The following is a 22,013-nucleotide window of genomic DNA, read 5'->3' on the forward strand; positions in this document are numbered from 1 at the left end:
CACACACACACACACACACTTACACACACTATTATCCTCACTGTATTGTGTTGTCACACCCTAGAGGGCAAAGCTTTCCTTTTCTTTCCCCGTCTCTCTCTCTTTCTTTCTCCTGCAATAACAAGCTCCATTTTCCTCTTTGCTTACTTCCTCCCTTTTTTGTATGATTTACCCGAGTTTCTGGCTCTGACCTTGTCTGACCTCTTCTTCCTTCTTCCATCCTTTGTCCTGCCTGTTTGTTGTGGCGCTGTAGGATGAGGAGCAACGACAGGCAGTAAGTTTACATGTTCACTTTTCCCTTCCCTTCTCTAAACTAAACAAAGTCACTTTCAGTTTAAGTTAAGGTCATTTTGTGGGTTTCACACCGTCTTAAATGTGTCTCTCAGGCGCAGGCCGCTGGTTCTTCTCACGCCTCTCCTTCCCGGCCGAGTCCGTCGACGGTGCGCTCGGTGGGCGCCGCGTCCCCTCAGGCTCACATGTACTCGCCGCAGGACTCGCTGGCGGGAGTGGGCGGCGACGTGCGGGAGGCCTTTGCTCAAGGTGAGAGGGATTTTTCCTGCTGTGACGAGTTTAATTAGCTGTGTCGAAGTGCCCGTCAATCACTGTGAGGTTTGTTGGGTTTGGTGCCACTTTTAAAATGAAACAATCGAATAAGCGGTAGAATTGTTGCGTGTGTGCGGCTATAACCGGGCTTTTTACACGACCGCGACCGTTCAGAAGTTTGAGGTCACCTGTACAATTTTAGTAGTGTTTTCCATTAAAAGTCACACTTTTATTCATCAAAAGAGTTGCAAAATGAATAGAAAATATAGTCAAGACATTGACAATTGTCAGAAAACGTTAAAAAATGTTGATTAAACCTGGAAATGTTTTTGTCCACAAACCAAAATGATTCACTTTTAATGGTTTCTTTGTTATTCGGAGCAACTACACAAAGAATATATTCACATTTAAGAAGCTAAAATAACCAGAAATCTTGTTTTAATCATGAAAAAAAGAGTAATTGATTAATAATGGATTAATTGTCATTACTGGACATTACGGTCACTGCAGGGCCCAGTTTTTTGTAATCTTAGATGACTTAAATTGAAGTTGTGGAAGTCAAATCTTGTGGGGAATGTTTTGAAAAGTGATTGGTAAAATGTGTGCAAACCCTGGCATGGCTAAATACTCCTTTATCAACACTGATATCAAAGATGCCTGCAGTATCTACACTACTAATATTATTCTTTTGATACGATCTTCTGTTCTCAAAATAAATCTACTACTCCACATTCTTCACACACATTCTTTCATCTCTTTATAGCCTGGACTTAATGGAATATTTGCCTGAGTTTTTTTAAGTCATTTTTAGGCCTTAAAACGGTATAAAATCCAGCGTTTTTGTCGAGCATCAGAGCAGGAAGGATACTAAACTGGATCTACTCTCTTCAGGCTCCAGAAGGAACCTGAGGAACGACCTCCTGGTGGCGGCCGACTCCATCACCAACACTGTGTCGTCGCTGGTCAAAGAGCTGCACTCGGGTACAAACACACACACACACACACACGATAAACAAACTCTCTTCTACACATGTTATTGATCGTGTTTTTGTAGCTTCTGGAACAGAACGTTGACATTTCTTTCTCCTCGTCTGGCTAGATGACGGTCGGGAGGAAGAGGAGAGGTTGCTGAACGGGAAGGACAGAGGTAAGTAAGTGTCTCTTATCCCTTTTTTAAACCTAATATCCTGCCTTTGCTAATCCTACTCACGATTTCAGATTAACTCGTTCACATTCGGATTCGGAACTATTGAATAAACTAATATAATAACAAGACATTATTATTATTATTATTATTATTATTATTATTATAATAATAAAAACATGTTTCTTTGCTTTCCCTGGAAGTACTTGGACGAAAAAAAGAGTCTAATCTGTTTTCCATGCCCATGAGCTTATTCATGCAAAATCATCATAAAACAGGAAAAGCGATTTAAAGAGATTTGATCTCATGACAGTGAAGTTAATAATATGTTTGTCTACACGTCCTGAGGCTGCGGGGACATACTCCAAAACATGTGTCCACAATTAGAACTCTGAAGGGACACCGCGTCGAACTCGACGTCTGGTCTTCATCATCGTCTATAATGTAGTCGTCGATATGAAGCGGTTTCTTCTCATCTCTTTATATCATCATCGTGTTGTATAAATGAGCCGCACGTTGACGTTCAAACAGTTCCTTTTCCTTATGATTTACAGTGAAAACCGCTGACGTTTTACATTAAATATCATCAAAGACGACATTGTAAGAACAAGTTTTGGTCCCCGAGGGCCCTCGAGGAAGTAAATCCAGCTTTTCCAATCCTGTCAGCTGAGGTTTGGTCTTTCCTCTCAAACTCCTGAGGGCATCGGTGAACTCATCGCTCTTTTGAGATCATGTCTCCCAAAAACACAAAAAAAAACAAATTGAGAAAGCTTCTAAAAGACAAATGGACAAATAAATAATTCAGATAATTTACCAAAGTCACAAAACAATACACAAACACCTTGTCTTATCCAGTCCAACTCTATCCATAAAGCACTTTACAGGGTTCCTATGGGTCCTTGAAGTCCTTGAAAGCGCTTGAATTGTGTGCAAGAAAAGATGTGAATTACATATTTAGATAAACAGCCAACAGTAGGTGGCGCTGTATATTTTTTATATGACAACAATGAACCACGTCAGATTAATCCTGCAGATTATTTACTCGATTATTTGTCTATATCTTGTAGATGATATTTTAATCTGTAAATAAAAACGTCTTTATTTACTGTTATGTTATAGTAGTAAAAAGCAGTAAAAGCTTAGATTTATGGTTCAAATCGTCCTCATGCCTTCCATCCGTCCACTGAGAAAAACGAGCGAGTAAAGCTAAGCAAAAGAGCCAATGAGACGTGATGCCTGGGAAATGAAAGCATCCAGCATCTCTGTGTCACCCAAAGACAAATGACAAAGACTGACTTTGTCCAAATGAATTGAGCTGTGTCAGCACTTTCTGTCCTTGGATATGAGGGCGAAATGGTCCTGGAAGGTCTTTGAAAAGTCCTTGAATGTGATGTCATCGTAGCAGTATATTCAATTTCTACTCACAAACTCTCCTGAATGCTAAAAAAAGTGTATTTCACGTGTCTCTGCGGTGTCTACGAGCGACCGTGTCGCACTCTCTCTCGTCCGTATGTTTTCAAGCTTCATTAGCAGAGCTTTACGGAGCCCCGCCTCTTTTTCTTTTTAACGCCTGCAGAGATGAGACTTCCTGCTAACGCTCTTTTGCATGCTAACCTGCTGTACTAACCCAACGACCCCTGACCTGTTTCCCACCCGTCCGTCATGAGGAGCAGTGACCGCCACAGTTAAGTCTAAACAAACACAGTCATATAAAAGTGTAGTCACTTTGTCTAACACTGTTCTTTTAACACAGTCTTGTCTGGTTCTTGTTACAGTTTCATCATCATATTACACTTGTCTTCTTCTTCTTGTGCTCACAGTGTTTTCTTCTCTTCTCTTCTGCAGCAGGTTAAAGTGATCGTCTGAAGAAAGACAACAAAACCAGAAGAAGTGAGTGACCTCATGTACTTTCCTTCTTTAACTTTCATAACAATAAGAAGTAAGGAGACTATCAACAAAAAATATCAACAATTCACACATTTATGTGATAGTACGTTTAATTTAATCTGCCAAATGATAAATAATTGCACCTTTATTTTACACACTGAACTTTTATTGACTCTAAAAATGTGACAATTGTGGCAAGTGTGAGATTGTTGCGTCCAGGTGTTTTTGGTGTTTCCTGCTCAGTTATTTTAAAATCACTTTGGTGTCACTTATTGATTACTAAATTAATCTGCAACTATTTTCAGAATCAGTTTGAGTATTTTATAAATAAATATAACACGTTTTCAGATTTTACCTTGTAAATGTGCTTTTTTTTGCCCTATATAACAAAATTAATAACTCAAACTGCACCGAACAACTAATAAACCCACTTTTTCTCTACTTTGTCAAATGAATAATAAACTTAACATCATTATGATGCTGCTGTGTTTGTTTAATTCACAGTCTTTTACATTCAGATTCAATTTGACCAGTTTTAAATAATAACTATTATTTATTAGATTTTTTTTCTCTTTTACTCCTAAAACTTGACGGAAACACAGTAAAAAGCAGTGTAGGGCTTTTATTTTTTATTCGACTTTTTGTGCCAATTTTACTTATACTTCATCAATCCCAGCATCCTCTGTTGTCGTGGGAATGAGACGTGTGTCTCAGATTCACTGTCTGATGATCGAATAATACATTTTATCTCTGGAAATTAGTAAAAAAGCAGCCAGTGGAGGAAGTTCAGTTGCGTAGAAAAGTAGTCGAGCTCTTATTTTGCTGTTTTTTTGTGTCTTTCATTGACAAAAATTACTTTTTTTCCATAGTATATATATATATATATATATAGTAGTTTATAAATAGTACTATTTATAAATGTTATCACCTGAGGTAGATGTCGCTGAATTTGACAGCAATTTTACACCTCATTTTTTGAATGCATCAACTATTATTATTGCACTTTTTTAATCCCACATGTCACTCATAAAAGCCTAAAACGTGTCTCTGTGTCTCCTCAGACAGACAGTGTGACAGTGTCTGGTCACAGCCAAAGTCATGACTGAAGAAAAACCAAACCCAAAGTGTTCCTTTTCCTCCAATCATCATCATCATCATCATCATCATCATGGTTTCAGCTCCGCTGCCAATCAACCAATCACCATGCTGGACACCAAATGACCCCCACGGGTCCCTACTGATGTATAGCTGTGATTCTCTGCGTGTGTGTGTGTGTGTGACTTTTGTTGTGTACTGATCCCTACTGACGCGTACTGTAGCGTGTGTGTGTGTGTGTGTGTGTGTGTGTGTGTGTGTGTGTGTGTGTGTGTGTGTGTGTGTGTGTTTTTCCGCGAGTTTGCCAGAGGGTCGAGTAAGTGACAGAGAGAGAGAGAGAGATAGTGAAGAGATGGAGAAGGGAGGATTTAAAGAAGGGTAGAAGAAGGTTTGAGAATGTGAGAGAAAGGAAAGAGAAAAGACGAGTTAAAGATTCAGCACTGTGTGCTTCGTTTGTATTTATTGCTTCGTGATGATTATTTTTCACATTTATTCTAATTCTAGAGCGCGAGTGTGTGTGTTTTTTTTTCCCTCTGCGTACGCCCCCAGTGTGTTCAGGCCCTGCTGTGACGATAAGCTTTAACGGGGTGTTTCCTGCCTGCTGCATCAGGCCCCGGTCGCCCTGGAACCCTGGTCCTGTCTGTAGAGGCAGGGGTTAAAGAGTCCTGGTGCTGGTGCTGGTCCAGGGTCTGTTAAAACCTGGACCGGATCAGTGTCATGGTGGTGCTGAGAGCAGCTCAGGTCGCCCCGTCTGTGCCTCTCTGTGGACTCCACACTACTGCAGTGGAGAGACGCTTAAAGAGGACATATCTGATTACTGTGTGTGAGTGTGTGTGTGAAACAGAGTCGGTGCAGCAAAAGTGGGAGGAGACTCTGTGTGTTTTTATAAATCCTGCATTTTCTTGTTAGTTTGGTCCATAAAATATCACAAAATGGTAAAAAGACCAAAGATATTCAGTCAGAAGGAGCAAAAGAATCTAAATACATTGTGATTAAGATGCTGAAAAAGAACCCAAACAAAGCAGATTAACTCATTGTCAAATGAGTTTCTAATTCATTTAGTGATTAATTTATACTTCCCACAAAATTGCTAATTATTTTCTCTCTTGTCTGGTTTCATCAAAACAAGTCTTGTTAAATACTGAATAATTTGGGATGTAAACGTTAATTTTAATTTAAAAATAAGCTATTTGTCTTTCTTTTTTAAAGAAATTATACACATATTTCTTTCTTACTAAGAAGAAAATGGCAAGAATAATAAGAAATCTCAATTCTTATGAGGTTGTATGACAAAACAATACCCTTACCCATGATTCTTAGTGGTAGAAAAAGAAGAAGTAGAAGTAAGACGGTTTAAATTAAATCTCTAATTCTAAAGAATGCAAATTCTTGTGACCAAAATCACAATATAGGTCACGACGAGGTCGCACATTCAAATAATTGTTTGATAAATCAAGGAAAACTTCACTTTATATATGTTATTTAACTTAAGACTTCCTTTATTTTAATATTTTATATACTTGCAACCCAGCTATCCACCTATAAACAATACCGAAGTAACACACATTAGTATCATGGAAAAATTAAACAAAGTAATTCATGGCTCCTTTGCTGCATTTGTAAACAAGAAAATGATAAATAAAATAAGCCCCTCCCACTTTGTTGCTCTGAACTTCCTGTTTCATGCACTTGTTTGTGGAAGCTAAAGTTCTCTCTGACTCTTTTCACACCGCCGTCACCGTCCAAATCCACCGTTGACCCAAAGTTACGCAAGTACAAGACAAATGGTGCTTTTCCACGACACAGTTCCAGCACGACTTGACTCGGCACGCCTCAACTCTACTTGCTTTTCCATTGAAGATCGTACGTGGAGCTTTTATTTTACCAAGCTGAGACTGCCGTCCACTGATGTGGTCGGAGAGTGTCGTCGCTGGAAGAGCCGTGAGCGCGACGTCCGACACGAGAATCAAAGCAAACGATGACAAAGCGAGAAAAGTCGGGGGCTGATTTTATTTCACGTTACAGCTGTGAGACGTGTGTATATTTTAGTTTTTAAATCATCGCGTTTTTAGCCGTCAGGTTTTATGGATTTTGTTGCTTTGTAGAGAAGCCGTATTTTTGCTGTTTTATGTACATTTCTGGTTGAGTTTGTCATCGTTGACAACTCGTGGCTGCTGGATGATTGACTGACTTATGTACGTGAATGAGCTCACGTTTCTGTGTGTGTGTGTGTGTGAAAGAGAGAGAGAGAGAGAGAAAATCTGGACTGACAGGACGGACGCGTCCCGACATGAATCTGTAAACACGCTCAGCTCTGAACGTGCCGGAGCTGACGGTTGTGAGTGAACAAAAAAAAGATGTGTGGATTATCTGCAATAAATAATATTTAACGTCAAAAACTCTCCGTCTTGTCTTCATGACTTAATCTGCGTCCTCCTGACACCAGAGGCAACATCGTCATTTCAAACATTCAGCCGCGTTTGTTGGCAGAAGTGAGAACTGTAATGAATCTGAAACAAAAGTGAGAAAAAAAAACAAGAAAACGGCTTCTCTTTGACTGGAAAGGGAAATTTCCCTCGACTGGATCCTGATTCTGGATTCTGATTATTAAGTTTAAGATGGTTAAGTTTAGTTTTGATAGAAAGATGCTTTGTTTAATGGAAATGTAAAAATAAGGGGAGATTGGAAGAAAAGCAATGGCTTGATATCATTTTTCAGACAAGAATCTGGTCGTGATTTATACCCGAGTTCACGCGAAAACAGTAGTCAGTATCAAAGATTAAATCAAGTTTATTTAATTAATTGTCCTATGAAGCCTCAAATAAAATGAAATAGAAAAACCCAAAACTGTGATTCCCCCCCTTAATTAGCAATTAAAAATAGAAACAATAAAAACTGCTATAGCTAATGTTTTATTTTCTATTTATACCAGTTTTTATTGTTTAAAACTCTATATACTCTATATTATCTATTGTAAAAATAATTATAATTAAACTATATAACTACTATAATACTATTTATATTTATACGTATATATATATACTATATATTTTTTTAATTTTAAGTGGTTATATGTGGGATGTACTCGATAATGACCTCATTGTTTTCAGGGGATTTTTAACTTAGAAATGCTAAATTCTTCTAGTTTTTGCTACTTTTTCATAAACCTAGCATCTGAATGTTCAAGTCCACCACAAACAAAGGCTTTAGAAAGTAAAATTTTAGTTGTGTAATAAAACTTAACAACATTCTGCATATTTTTAAGGCCTCGCTAACCCACAAAGTATCCAACACTTTAGGAGTAAAATAATACAAACAGCATTGATATACACTAAATATACACCATTCAACCCCTAAAACCCCCGCCCTGCCTGAACGTAAAGACTTTTTTAAAGTCCCCCCTCGCTGATTTAGTGTCCTCATTAGTGTGGATGAGCAGTTCTCACTTTTCCCAGGAAAAGCTTCCTACAGAGGTCACGACTCCAGTGTGTGTGTGTGTGTGTGTGTACAAGGCAGGGGTGTGAGCGACACACTGAATGCAGCTCATTCAGGTTTGTCTGTGTGACCTCACTGACTGCTATAAATAACACACACACACACACACACCCAGTGTATAGTCCTGACCCCGGTGGTGCAGTAAAGATGCTCGAGGTTTTCTTTCTTCTCTGAGGTCAAACTGAGGTTAACCTGCTCCGCTCCAGGCCAAGTTAAAAGAAAAAAAGTGCATTTAAAGTCACTATTAAGGCAATTTATAGGTGTTTTTGCCTCAATTTAATTGTCTTTTAAGTGATTAATCAATAGTAATAGAGGAATTCTGCTTTATTTCCTCAAAAACTGGACTTTTATGGACAGCATTTACATTTAGGAATAAATAAATGCACTGTATCTATGTTTCTTTTTTATTATCTTTGCCATGTTTGTGTGTTTTATTGTGCAAAACACACGTATATCAACTGCAGCTGTAACTAGACAATAAACAAATGATAATAATAATATAAAGTTGTTGTAGCAATGAGGGGGAAAGGGAGAATAAGAAAAACGCGTGTAGTTATTTGTATAATAAAAAACACATCTTTTATGTCAAAAAAGCTGCATATATTGTCTTTTTTGACACCTTTGATGCTTTAATATTAATATCACTATCAGTTGAAAAAGGGCTAAATTATTACTGCTTTAACAAACACTTACCTTTAGTTTAACTGATAAAGACCTGAAACGTACAATAACTTTATTATATAATATTGTTTGACATAATATTTTGAGTGTAGAGGCCTCAAACCTGGGGGCCCACCTCTTAATATTAAGTTATAATGAGTTATTTCTGTAGTTTTTATGAATAAATAGACTCATTTTCCATTTCCATTCCTGTGAATGAAAACTCTCTAAAATTCAGATTTGCGGCTCGATTCACAAAAATCCACAGCCTCAGTCTACTACGAGTGTGTGTGTGTGTATGTGTGTGCGTGTGTGTAGCACAGGTTTTGACTTGTTGCGACGGCTTTGACTTCACCTGCTGTAAAAACCTGGAGAGAGACAAAAGGCGTCACGGTCGTAAAATAAAGCTGAGCACAAAACAAGAAGCTCAGACGTGTGGAGAAGTGTTTGTAGATCATGGACATTAGTCTAGAGTCAAGTTCCTCTGGCGCTGTTTGTAGCTGTGTTATGTCTCTTTGTAGCCAGGTTATGTTTCTTTGTAGCCTTATGTCCCATAGCCATGTTGTCTCTTCGTAGCCATGTTATTTGTCTTCGTAACCGTGTTATGTCTCTTTGTAGCCGTGTTATGTCTCGTTGTAGCCTTGTTATGTCTCATAGCCATGTTATGTCTCTTTGTAGCTGTGTTACGTCTCTTCGTAGCCATGTTATGTCTCTTTGCAGCTGTGTTATGTCTCATTGTAGCCTTGTTATGTCTCATAGCCATGTCAGGTCTCTTTGTAGCCATGTCAGGTCTCTTTGTAGCCATGTTATGTCTCTTTGTAGCCATGTTATGTCTCATTGTAGCCATGTTATGTCTCATTGTAGCCATGTTATGTCTCTTTGTAGCCGTGTTATGTCTCTTTGTATCTGTTACGTCTCTTCGTAGCCATGTTATGTCTTGTTGTAGCCGCGTAATGTCTCAAAGCCATGTCATGTCTCTTTGTAGCCATGTTTTCTCTTCTTAGCCATGTTATGTCTCTTCTTAGCCATGTTATGTCTCTTTGTAGCCATGTTATGTCTCTTCTTAGCCATGTTATGTCTCTTTTTAGCCATGTTATGTCACTACGTAGCTATGTTATATCTCTTTGTAGACGAGTTATGTCTCTTCGTAGCCGAGTTGTCTCTTCGTAGCCATGTTGTCTCTTCGTAACCATGTTATGTCAGGGTGTAGCCATGTTATGTCTCTTAGTAGCCATGTTATGTCTCTTAGTAGCCATGTTATGTCTCTTAGTAGCCATGTTATGTCTCTTTGTAGCCATGTTATGTCAGGATGTAGGCGTGTTATGTCTATTTTTAGCCATGATGTCTCTTTGTAGCCGTGATATATCTCATTGTAGCCAACGTTATGTCTCTTTGTAGCACACGATAGTCAAAAACTTTTTTCCAGTTCAGTTTAATTCAAATAACTTTATGGTTTAGGTCACATATGTATAAAAACATCAGTGTGTGTCACATAAACATACTTAAAAACACAGAGTATGTAATATCACAGTGTGTGTGTGTGTGTGTGTGTGAGATCTGTTAAAAGCGTTCAATAAAGCACTAAATAGTCCTTTAAACAGAGGTAATGGTGGAGTCTGAGTGTCACTTTGATGCTCGTTGGCTTCTCTCTGCTCCACCTGTGTTTCACCCTGACTTTGTGCCCGCGCGCGCGCCTGCACTTGTGCGTGTATGTGTGCGTGCGCGTGCGTGCGTGTGCGCGAGGTCGTTTCAGTAGACTTTAGGACCGCGCGGAAACTTTCTCTCCGGTGCGACAGCAGAGCCTCTGCGGCTTGTGAAAGAGCGAGCACACCGGTGAGTTAGTGTGTGTGTGTGTGTGTGAGAGAGAGAGGCGGGGGCGCGCGCGCGAGGCAGCAGCGGAGAGAGAGAGAGTGAGAGAGAGTGAGTGAGTGAGAGAGAGAGCTCGAGAGTGAACTGGAGGAGAGAGAGAGAGCGACGACCGTGAGGCTCCGGGTGTCTGAGGCACGGACACCGACACGGTAAATATAAACATTACATTTTTTTTTGGGCTCGTGAACAAACACCGACGCTGCTCACTCATCTCCCCCCAAAGTCATCGCTCGTGAGCGAGCGCACGCGCGCGCCGAACCGTTGGTTTGTGTTTGAGCGGATGATGATTGTGCGCGTGAAGACGGAGCGGTGCGTTGTGAACTTGGAGGGGAGGAGGAGGGAGCGCGCGCGAGCGCGAGACTTCACTCTTTAAATCACGGCAACCGGACTAACGGCTTTTAACGGGAGTGTGTGTGTTGTTGAACATTATCCGGTGCTCCGCCTCTCACTCCCTCACTCCCTCCCTCCCCCCTCCCGGTCCAGCACCGGCAGCAGGTCACGTTAAACCGGAGCTCTCCGGTCCTCTCCGTCCACCAGATGCGAACGGAGACACATCAGCGCGCGGAACACTCGCGTCCGCGGAGAGCGAGCGAGCTGGCGGGCGCGCGCCTGGTGGGGTGAACGGGTACATTCGGTCCGTAACGCGCCCCCGTGTGTGTGTGTGTGTTTTCTCTTTACCTGACCCACTAAGTCTTATCGTGTGTACACACATAAACACGTGTCTCTCACCAAACACACACACACACACACACACACACACACACACACATACACCGTGATTAGACACTGTTGTTACACACACACGCACACACACACACAGTGTCCGGTGAAAGGCCGCGTGAGGTCGCTCCCATTGCTGTCACATATAAAGCTGAGCGTCGTCAATTCAGCGGAAGTGAGCACGCCACTTCCTGTTTACCCCTGTAGAAATAAAAGCATCACCGACCAAACGCCAGATTTTCCAATGTGTTTTGTATTAAAAACACCAATAACTAAGTCATAGGTTGTATTCCACTATAGAGAAGACATATAATTACATATTTAAACATTCTTGCCTGCACATTTTAAGGAATACATTGATATATGTGTATTCTAAACATGTTTTTGATTATCAGCGGTCACCAGAGGCCCTTAAATCTCCACACACACTGTTTACTATTAAACTTTAATTGACTGCAACTTTGTGACGTGTTCACACCATTAAATGATGAGTTATTAGTGAGACTTGCAAGATTTAATTTGCTTTAGTTTGCACAACTTTTTCTTCTTCTCCGTGTGTCAAGTAATACACAGACTTAAGGGACAAATTAATACTTAATTGAGGGGGAATTATGAGGCGGCAACCAGTTGTTTGTAGTCTTTAACATCCTGTTAATTGTTCAGAATATTAAGACGAAAAAAGTGAAATATGAGTTAGATAAAATTGTGGGTTCTGTTTTTGGACTTATTGCTTAATCAGTTATGCTTCAGCTTTATTTGATGTGTTAGTGTCAGACAGTTTGATTCGGCTCTTCTGTTTTGTCCTTTGAGGTGTAAACAGTGAATGTATGTTTTTGTGATTACGCAGGACCAAAACAGTAAATTGACGACTTATTCTGCCTTTCATTCAATCAACTAATTAGTTGGGTTTTTTTTAGTTTTAGCTCTTACCTGAGTTCTTTTAAGTATGAATGTTAGCACTACCAGCGTGGTGGCTGGGCCATGAGGCAATAAATCAGGATGTTCTTTGTGACATTAGCACTGGTTCCCAACTTAAAAATCATTAAATAAAAAGTATTTAGCCAAAATTCACAGAGGAAACCAAAACGTGTTGGACCTATGACCTCAGATGACCCCAAAATCTTTGGCCTTTTATGTATGTGACCATTAGATCATTAAAATACAGACATTTCTTACTTTCTTGGACACAAAATACATTGTGCAACTAAGGCTGCCTCCCTCTATTTGGATCAAACGAGGTCAGATTACACATCTCTGTAACAGAGAAAGCACTTAACTGCTCCCTATGTTACGTATATGTCAAAAAAAGAAAGGAAACAAATGGAAAATAGTTTATTTTTTCCCGCTTTTATTGTGAAGTTAACTTTCCTGTCTGACTCTCTCTACCTTGACACACCTTTTGAAGCTTTTCCTCTGCGCAACCGTTTCTCCTCCCAGCAGAGCAGCAGGCCTCTCTCTGCCGAGGCCTTTAAGTCATGTTCTCATTTAAACCACCTCTGACATCAACACTGGAACGATACTCAAGACAGTATAGCTGTGCTATAGGTGTGTGTGTGTGTGTGTGTGTGTGTTTCTTCTGTTTGTGTGTGTGTGTGTTTGTCTCTGTGTGTGTGTGTGACCTACATATGCAGAGCTCGGAGGAGTTTTGTTGGCCTCCAGCCTGGAGCTCGTGCAGGGAGCCCCGGGGTCGTTGGGGTGGTTACTGTACACCCTGCACCCATTTCTGCAGAGTTTCCACCCCGTGACTTTTCCTCTGGTATCCCTGCTGGCCGCCTGCCTGCCGTCCGTCCACCCGCCCGTCCGTCTTTACAGGAGGTGATGCAAGGCCATGGCGCGAGGAGTGAGGAGTGACATACCGTACGATGCATCTTGAGCAAAGCCAGACTCATTGGCTGCAGCTGTAATGTGCTGTGGATTCACAGCATCGCTGCGATCCAGTTTTCTTTCAGGCGCTTGCCTTGCCCCCAGATTGCGATCAGCGTCTGACACCAGGCCAGACCAAATCACAGCTGATTGAAGGCTACGTTCACGTCACCGGGCCTGAAGTGACTCGGGTCCAGGGTTTTCTCAGGGCTGTGTTTACGCGAGGCCGATTGCCAGTTCTGATTCTCAAATCAGATGTGTGTCACTTTAATGTGTGGTATTAGGATGTGTTTTAAACTGCACGGTGCGAGTGACCTACTTCCAATTTGGTCCTCTTATGTGGCACAGATCACAGGAAAAGCAGGACAAAGAAAGCACAGATTTGAATCAAATATGTGCGTTTTTGCCCTCAAAGTGGACAGGTCAGATGTCCTCCTGTCGATGTGACGGGTGGACAAGCGAGGTAAACACACATGGATACGATCACATGGGTCTCGTTGGACCAGTGCAATGTAGGACAAGGGCTCAGACCAGTGGAGTCGTGTCAAGGTCCTGGTGTAGTTCCGTGCAAGCAGCCCAGATATGCACCCAAAATTTTGGGTGCACATGGACAGCGCTAATTTAATCTCCGCCCCACAAGTAGGTGGAGTATTAAGCCCCGCTCACCAAGCAGAAAGCACATTTCAACAACAGAAGAAGAAGTTGCCAAGGATAGTCATCCGAGCCTCGACCTGGCGACCCTCTGACTAGCGTCTGACTAGCGTCTGACTAGCGTCTGACTAGCTTCTGACTAGCTTCTTCTTTGGTAGGAATGCGTCCTATTCCCTGCGTCCGGACTCATACCGCCACCCGATGGTGAAGTGGGATACTACAGGACCCTGACGCGCGAGCAAACCCCGGGATTAAGTCTTTGGGGCAGGGGGATTTTAACCACTTTCACTTTGGTTTCTGCCGAACAATTTCCGGATCACTTGCCAAGTATTGCCAAGTATTTTTTACCGATATCTCTTGTATTTCTTGTCCAAAAACATCAAAGTCGGCACGGCCCACACTGGTGCCCTTAGTAAGTCGTCTGTCCATGTTTGAAGCCTGTCAAGTGAAACGTTGGACAGATATGTGATTAAAAAGACAGATGTGCAGGAGGGCAAGGAAACGGCGCCTTGATGATTAATTTGATCATATTTAACAAGATTTCCAATTGAATCCCGTTCTTTTATTAGCAAAAACAAACTGTTCGATTGCACTTCTGTCAAATCACAGTGTTGATACTTATCCGTGCACATTTTTGACTGGTTATATGTAAATCCTGGCCCTTCTGTAGTGCGTCCTGAGCAGATCTCATTGTATTTGACTGGGCAGTGAGACGACACGCTGTTTCAGACTCAGTCACAGTGTGACCAGTCAGTTTCTCAGTGGAGGTTTTCAGTTTCCAGTAGCTGTTGTTAAAACTGCCCTTTAACTTTCTCCAGCCGTCGCCAGAACCTGACAAAAGCAACTGGAGGAAAAAACAGATTTTTCTTTTTCCAAAAACCAAATGTTTTTTCTCAGCTTTTAAACTGTTTTGTTTTTGTATTTAGACAACATCTCAAATGTCCTTTGTTCATTCACCCGTCATCGTTTTCGTCATTAATTAACATCTGCGGACGACGTCTTTGACAGCCGCGTCCCATTTTTCTGACTTCACCCTCGATCACGTCCCCGTGTGGTTTTGGATCGTTAGTCCGACAAAAGCATGCAGTGTCAAATTCAATTTTCTTGAATGGATAATTGATTTATTAAAAGCAGAGGAAAGTTATACTGTAGATCTCAGGTTATAGCCTTAAACCACATTCTGGATAAAAAACAATGATACACTCGCATCAACCTCTGCTGAAGGCTGATGGAGGCACAAATGAAAGTGAGAATAAGATTTTAATTAAAATGCCAGCTTTATATTTACTGTATGAATATAAAAATCATATTTCTGGAATGTTTAAAGAGACAAAAAAGAAAAAAAGAAAAAAGTACCCGGAGCATGAATGCAACCATTCTGTCTAATGAAATGGGCAGTGGTGACTCCATCAATCACACAGTGACAGCCATGTTGAAAGCTACCCTAAATTCCTGCAGATTCCTCTGAGGACACCTGCATGTGTGTGTGCGTGTATACTGTATGTGTGTGTGTGTTCTTGTATTTGTGAACTTTTTAGGACATTTTTCTGGCATAAAAACCGACCTTGTCAGGACCAGTAGTCCTCATGGAGATTAAAAAAACCTGGTCCCTAATGAGGCAGAACCAAATATTTGAGGAACTGGATAAAGATTTGAATTGTGGTTCAGTTAAGTTAAGGTTGGGGATACGGCTTTGTTTAAGATGTCCACGATGTAGTGTCCTCAGCTGTCTTTGTGAGGTCTTTTTGACCTTGAGGGGATATTTGGTCTGGACCCCACAACTTTAAAGGACTTTTTCAGGGTTAAGACCTGGTTTTAGGGTTAGAATTAGGGTTAGTCACTGAGATGTAATGGTTAAGGTTAGGGATAAGGCTTTTTGTTTAAGATGTCCACATGAATGGAAGTTGATGGAGTGTCCTCAGCTGTCTTTGTGAGGACTTTTTTGACATTGAGGGGACATTTTGTTTGGACCCCACAACTTTAAAGGGCTTTTTCAAGGTTAAGACCTGGTTTTAGGGTTAGGATTAGACAGGGATTTAGGTTTGGGTTAGGGTGAATCACTTAGTTGAGATGGTTAAGGCTGTTTTTAAGATGTCCACATGAATGGGAGTTGATGGAGTGTCCTCAGCTGTCTTTGTGAGGACTTTTTTGACATTGAGGGGACATTTTGTTTGGACCACACAACTTTAAATGACTTATTCAGGGTTAAAACCTGGTTTTAGGGTTAGGATTAGGGTTAGTCACTTAGTTGTGATTGTTAAGGCTTTGTTTTAGATGAATGGAAGTGGTCCAGTGTCCCAAGAAGAATAGTTAACACCTACAAACATGTCTTTGTGAGGACTTTTTGACCTTAGGGGGACATTTTATTCGGGCCCCACAACTTCAAAGCACTTTTTCAGTGTTAATACCTGGTTTTAGGGTTCAGGATAGAATTGGGCTTAGGTTGGGATTAGGGTAAAGGTTAGGATTAGGCATTTAGTTGTGATGGTTATGACAAGGGGCGGGGATGGTCCCATCCATCATCTATAGTTCTTAGACATTCACACCTGTTCTGCAGCCTTAACTTCGGGTCTGTGTGCGTGTCTGTGTGTGTATGTTTGTGTGTGTGTGTGTGTGTGTGTGTGTGTGTGTGTGTGTGTGTGTGTGTGTGTGTGTGTGTGTGTGTGTGTGTGTGTGTGTGTGTGTGTGTGTGTGTGTGTGTGTGTGTGTGTGTGTGTGCGTGTGTGTGCGCTCTTCTCCTCTTACTGTACATGAACTCATCCCACTTTCTCTCTTTTCTTTTTTCTCTCTCGCAGCAGAGGAGGAGGAGGAGGAGCGAGCAGGCGAGCAGATTGATTGTCTGAGCGACGGCCGACAGGTTGAATGAAGCTGCTGCACCTGGTTCGTCTGAGGGCCTCTCCCATGTTTTGATTTGTTTTCCCCCCTTTTTTTCCTTTTTACTTAAAAAAAAAAAAAAAAAAGACGTGGTTTCAGCGAGGCCGCTGCTCGTCATGCCGTCCAACAGTCCTGCTGCCGCCGAGCCGCCTCAGACGCCAGAGAACGAAACCTCCAACGATGTGGTGAGAGATTATTACTTTTTTAAAATTTTATTTAGATTTACCACTGATTTGACTCATGCCACCACACAAACACTGCTCAATAATGATGCTGTTATCACGGTAACTACAGGGAATCATTCTCTGAGTGAGTGGAACGAGTAAAAAGACGTCATATTTGCAGTATAAGACCGCAGCGATTATTTGATTACTAAATACAACCATTTTGATAAGTGATTCATCGGTTTTAAGTGTTTTTTCACATTTTTAGCTTCTTTAATGTGAATATTTGCTCATTTCTTTGCTCCGTATAACAAAAAAAATCAATAACACTGAATATTATTGGTTTGTGGACATATTTTTCAACATTTTCAACACTGTAAGAACTAAACTTTCACTTTCTTGATTAATCGATTAGTTGTTTGGCCCCAAAAATGTCAGGAAATGTTGATGATGACGTTCCTCAAATGTCTTGTCTTGTCCACAAACAAAGATTCTCATTTTATTCAAATGTATTTGTTATGTGGAGTAAAAAAACAACAGAAAACACTATATTTAATAAGCTGAAAAGCAGAGAACTATTTTAGAGTTTGACATAATACACCCAACTATGACTCCATAACCATAACCACCACTACTAATACTATTACTACTACTGTCGTGGTTGTTATTATGATTTTTTCTGCTCCTATTATTAAACACAGTGAAATCTGATGACTGTTATTGGTGCAGCCGCAGGTATTATTACAGCCACCACTGATTCTTACTACGGCCAACATCACCACTACTACTCTGACTCCTGAGCTGTTTTTAGCCAATGCAAATATAACGTTTGGCACACACAGTGTGTGTGTGTGTGTGTGTGAGTAATACTTAAACACAGTTATTTATTTAAGTTACCGACAGGTCTTTCTGCATTCCACACACACGCACACACACACACACACCACCACAACATGCAGAAGAGACGAGTGTGGGGTTTGGAGACACACAAAAACTGTTTTTTATACCTTAGTGAGGACACATTGTAGAAATAGCACATTCCCTAACCCCTTACCTTAACCTTAAGCATCACAACTAAGTGTGTCTAACATTAACTTAAACTCAGTTCAAACCTTAACCCTAGAACCAAGTCTTAACCCTGAAAAAACACTTTAAAGTTTTAGGGCCCAGACAAAATGTCCTCACAAGGTCAAAATGTCCACACACATATTCGTAGTGAGGACATAGCACACTCCCTAACCCCTTAACCTGACCTTAACCATCACAACTAAATGCCCAACCTTGACCCTTAATCTAACCCTAACCCTAAATCCAAGTCTTAACCCTAAAAAAGCCCTTTAAAGTTTTAGGGCTCAGACAAAATGTCCTCACAAGGTCAAAATGTCCACACACACATTCGTAGTGAGGACATAGCACACTCCCTAACCCCTTAACCTGACCTTAACCATCACAACTAAATGCCTAACCTTGACCCTTAATCTAACCCTAACCCTAAAACCAAGTCTTAACCATGAAATATTTTTTTTGAAAATCCATTTATGAAAATCCAATATGAAAATCCATCTTTAGGGGCGACGGAATATGAGGACCAGCCAAAATGTCTTCACTCCCTATGGTTTAGAAGTTTTTTTTGGTCCTCACAAAGATACCAATACAAGAACACACGCGTTTGCGAGGTTATTTTTCTTAAGGCTGTCTTCCATTGTGCCTTACCTTAACCAGAGCCAGTTAATGTCTAACCCTGAATTCGACTCTGTGGCACTGCTGCTGCTTTATGACTAACTTCGTCTAACTAAGAGCCAACCAGGACAGCGTTTACTTCTCTGAGAGTTTTCTGTGTTTCTGAGAGAGCGGAGGAAAAAATCCCACAGAGAGAGAGAAATCACTCACAGTGAGTCACAAACGTTTGGGAGGATTCGTCCAAGTCACTGTGGAGGAATCAGGGAGTGGGAGGTTCTGTCTTTGAGTGGAGATGTAATCCATCAACCACGACTGAAGCTACTGTTAACAACGGTTACAAAAAGAATCATGAGACACAATCTTGGACACATGAGAACATGTGAGGGAGGATCCACTAAAGTATTTCCTAATTATTATACTGTATCTGCTTTTTATCCACATGGACGTGGAGTTTTGGGAGCCTTAAAAAAAGTGGGGAAGTTCTGTTTTTCTGTGTGGACGACAAAACAAAATGAAAATGGCTTCCATCTTCTCTCCATGTGGGTTGAACCACATTTTGGATAGGGTCCATTTATCTGTTCAACGTCCTTGGTTTGTCTCCTTTTTTGGGGGGAAGTGATGCAGTCAGTGTGTTTTAGAGAGTCTGAAAATGAGTTTAGTGAGTTTAGTGCTTTGTGATGTGACTGCAAAGTGCTGGTTTCAAACCACCCGAGTTCACGACGCTCTTTAAATCCATGGAGACCAAGCAGTGTAACGCAGAACTTGACGGACTGAATCTAACTGACCCTTAACATTAATCCAGATCCCTATCTTTAACTTTCTAATAAACGTTCTCTCATCGTACTCCGGCTGAACGCTCAGAATCTGCTTTAAAAGCGTGTAAAATAAACATTATATCAAAGCGAGTAGGTCTTTGGATGACGACACAAGTGAAACCTGTAGCATTTGGCTTCCCCATCGTGCCGTCTTCTGTGCTCGCGGGATTCGGTGATTCCGGTAAAAAAAATGTTCTTCGCTTTGCTCGTCTCGGACTCTTTCGTGGTTTCCATCATCTTCACGTTCTATGAAAACAGTCGATAAAAAGACGATTTTCAACTGCCCGTCTTCCTGCTGTTATTCCTGCGACTATTGCGCGACGCGATTCATGTGACGTCAGCCATCGCAGCTCTACCGTCTCCTCAACCAAGTCACCATAAAACAACAAAAACATCACGTGATCATTAAAACGGACACCTACAACCACTCGTTTGCGTTAGAGCTTAGATCGGGCCCAAAAAAATCAAGCCCGACCCGAACCCATGCACGTTGTGTTCACGTCCTCCTCACAGCGGGAGCTTATTGTAGCTGCTGCCACAGTCTAATTTACAACAATAACAGAGCCGCCGAGAGCCGCTTCCATGAACGCACATGTTGCTAATGACGATACACTTCCTGGTTTTTAAATGTTGCGTTCAAGGCCGCAGGTTTTTACACCTTCACACAATACGACGTGCTATATAACATACCACGCGAACACGACGAGGGAGAAAAAACTAATATAACTAAAGGGCCCGGCCCGAGGATAGTGGCGGGCAGAGGTGGAAAAAGTACTAAAATATTGTACTCAAGTAAAAGTACCAATACTTTGATGAAATATTACTCAAGTAGAAGTAAAAGTAGTCATCTGAAAATGTACTCAAGTAGAAGTAAAAAGTAGTTCATTTGAAATGTACTTTAAGTAAAAGATACTTGGTTACTTTGAATTTTTTTATTTTACTCAGTAACGGATAGGATTTATAAAGTAACTTAGTACAATACTTGAGTCAATATCTACTCAAGTAAAATGCAAAATCCTGATTTTAAATTGTACTTAAAAAATACAAATTACACAAAAAACGTTTTCATACTGTAACTTGAGTAAATGTATTTCGTTACTTTCCACCTCTGGTGGCGGGAAAAATCGACGGGCCGGGTGGGGCTCCGGCAGAGAATCTAAACTCTAGTTCACATTGACAACAATGTCCAAAAACACTAAGGAACAGGGGATTTCCAGAAGATTGTGTCTTATTTAGAGCATGTGTGTGGCGACTGAATCTAATCTAATCTGACATAGCATTCCTCGTTGAGATGGACGATTTGGGAGGTCGGTGTTGGCAGTCGTGGCGTACTCTGTGGCGTACTTTTTTGTTTTCCTTGAACCAAAAAGGTCTTCATTTCTAAAACACCGGTGAAAGGTGTCGATGTTGTCAATTTCTTGACTTGAGTGACAACCCAGCGCGTCGTAAAACAGCAAAAACAAGGAAGGAACAGCGCATGTAAATGTTTCAATCAACAATTGTGTAAAGTCGACGGTCTGTAGCACAGATGTGGTATGATGTGGTGCATCTGTGTGAAGGCTAAATCTCGGGCCTTGAAAGTCTCTCGTTTGTCGCGTTGACAGCTCGATCCGTCGAGGGTTGTGTGCAGTAGTAGAAGCAGCAGCAGAGTCGGAGGAAAGAAATCAGAAATGGTGGTAGACGGAGAGAAAAGAGGGGAGAAGTGAGGTGGAGAGAGAGAGTGTTTGGGGATGGGGAGGAAAGAAAGAAAGAAAGAGGACAAGCTGTCTGCTGCTGACGGGATCCTCCTCTGCCCGCCTGGTTTGCAGTCTGGTTACTTAGCAACTGGAGCAGCTTAAAATAACCTGGCGGGTGATAGAAATAGACCAAAGATAAATGGACAGAGCGAGTGTGTGTGTGTGTGACATATTCTTTAAAGGACTCTTTGGAGTGGACTCAGTTGTTCTATTATTTCCAACACGCGATCACAGCGGCACTGTGGTGAAGACGTGTCAAGTGTGCTTGTGTGTCAAGTGCGAGCGAGTGGAGACGCTGGCATATGGACAGCACACCCGGGGCCGGCGGGGCCGCTAGCCGCTCGGGGCCGGTTGCTATGCAGATCGTCAGGGAAGTGACATCAGATTGTTTAGTCAGCAGCAGCAGCAGCAGTGGCGGCTGGCGGCCTGTCGGAGACAGTTGCTAAGTAGTTTCTGCACCTCGCTGAGCGACCACTCAGCAACATTAATGCAAACACAAGCCTCCGAGCAGCAGCAGCAGTGACTACAGGAGCACACAGAGTCAATAACACAGCGTTTGCCATTATAATGATTAATGACGTGACTCGTTATGCCTTCTGTCAGCTTAAAAACATATCCACACTCCGCAGTCGAAGGGTTTTTATGTTCCAAAACAGAGCAGGAGAAGCTCGTCCGTGCCTTCATCTCCAGCAGGCTCGACGATTGTCACAGTCTTCTTCCTGAAAAGGACTCCACAAAAAAGAGCATTAAACAGCTGCAACTCATTCAGAACGCTGCAGTAAAAAATAAAGACACACAGAGCACATTACTATTACTC

At 41.4% G+C, this 22,013-nt stretch overlaps 2 protein-coding genes across 2 annotated transcripts in view; both read left to right on the forward strand.

Annotated features, from left to right (window-relative positions):
* Positions 1-6,916, forward strand: part of LOC310935079 (dystrobrevin beta-like) — a 30,867-nt gene extending 23,951 nt beyond the window's left edge. The window contains exons 18-23 of the mRNA XM_083898914.1: positions 254-274; positions 387-540; positions 1,435-1,524; positions 1,643-1,694; positions 3,533-3,577; positions 4,636-6,916. Coding sequence (XP_083755040.1) covers positions 254-274; positions 387-540; positions 1,435-1,524; positions 1,643-1,694; positions 3,533-3,545 — 330 coding nt within the window. The 3' untranslated portion in view covers positions 3,546-3,577; positions 4,636-6,916. The remainder of the gene's footprint in view (positions 1-253; positions 275-386; positions 541-1,434; positions 1,525-1,642; positions 1,695-3,532; positions 3,578-4,635) is intronic.
* Positions 6,917-10,719: 3,803 nt separating this feature from the next.
* LOC310935285 (DNA (cytosine-5)-methyltransferase 3A-like) overlaps positions 10,720-22,013 on the forward strand; it is a 44,578-nt gene continuing 33,284 nt past the window's right edge. The window contains exons 1-2 of the mRNA XM_083899147.1: positions 10,720-10,842; positions 16,726-16,986. Coding sequence (XP_083755273.1) covers positions 16,918-16,986 — 69 coding nt within the window. The 5' untranslated portion in view covers positions 10,720-10,842; positions 16,726-16,917. The remainder of the gene's footprint in view (positions 10,843-16,725; positions 16,987-22,013) is intronic.

Source organism: Microchirus variegatus, assembly GCF_963457635.1.
Source record: "Microchirus variegatus genome assembly, chromosome: 12".
NCBI classification, from domain to species: domain Eukaryota; kingdom Metazoa; phylum Chordata; class Actinopteri; order Pleuronectiformes; family Soleidae; genus Microchirus; species Microchirus variegatus.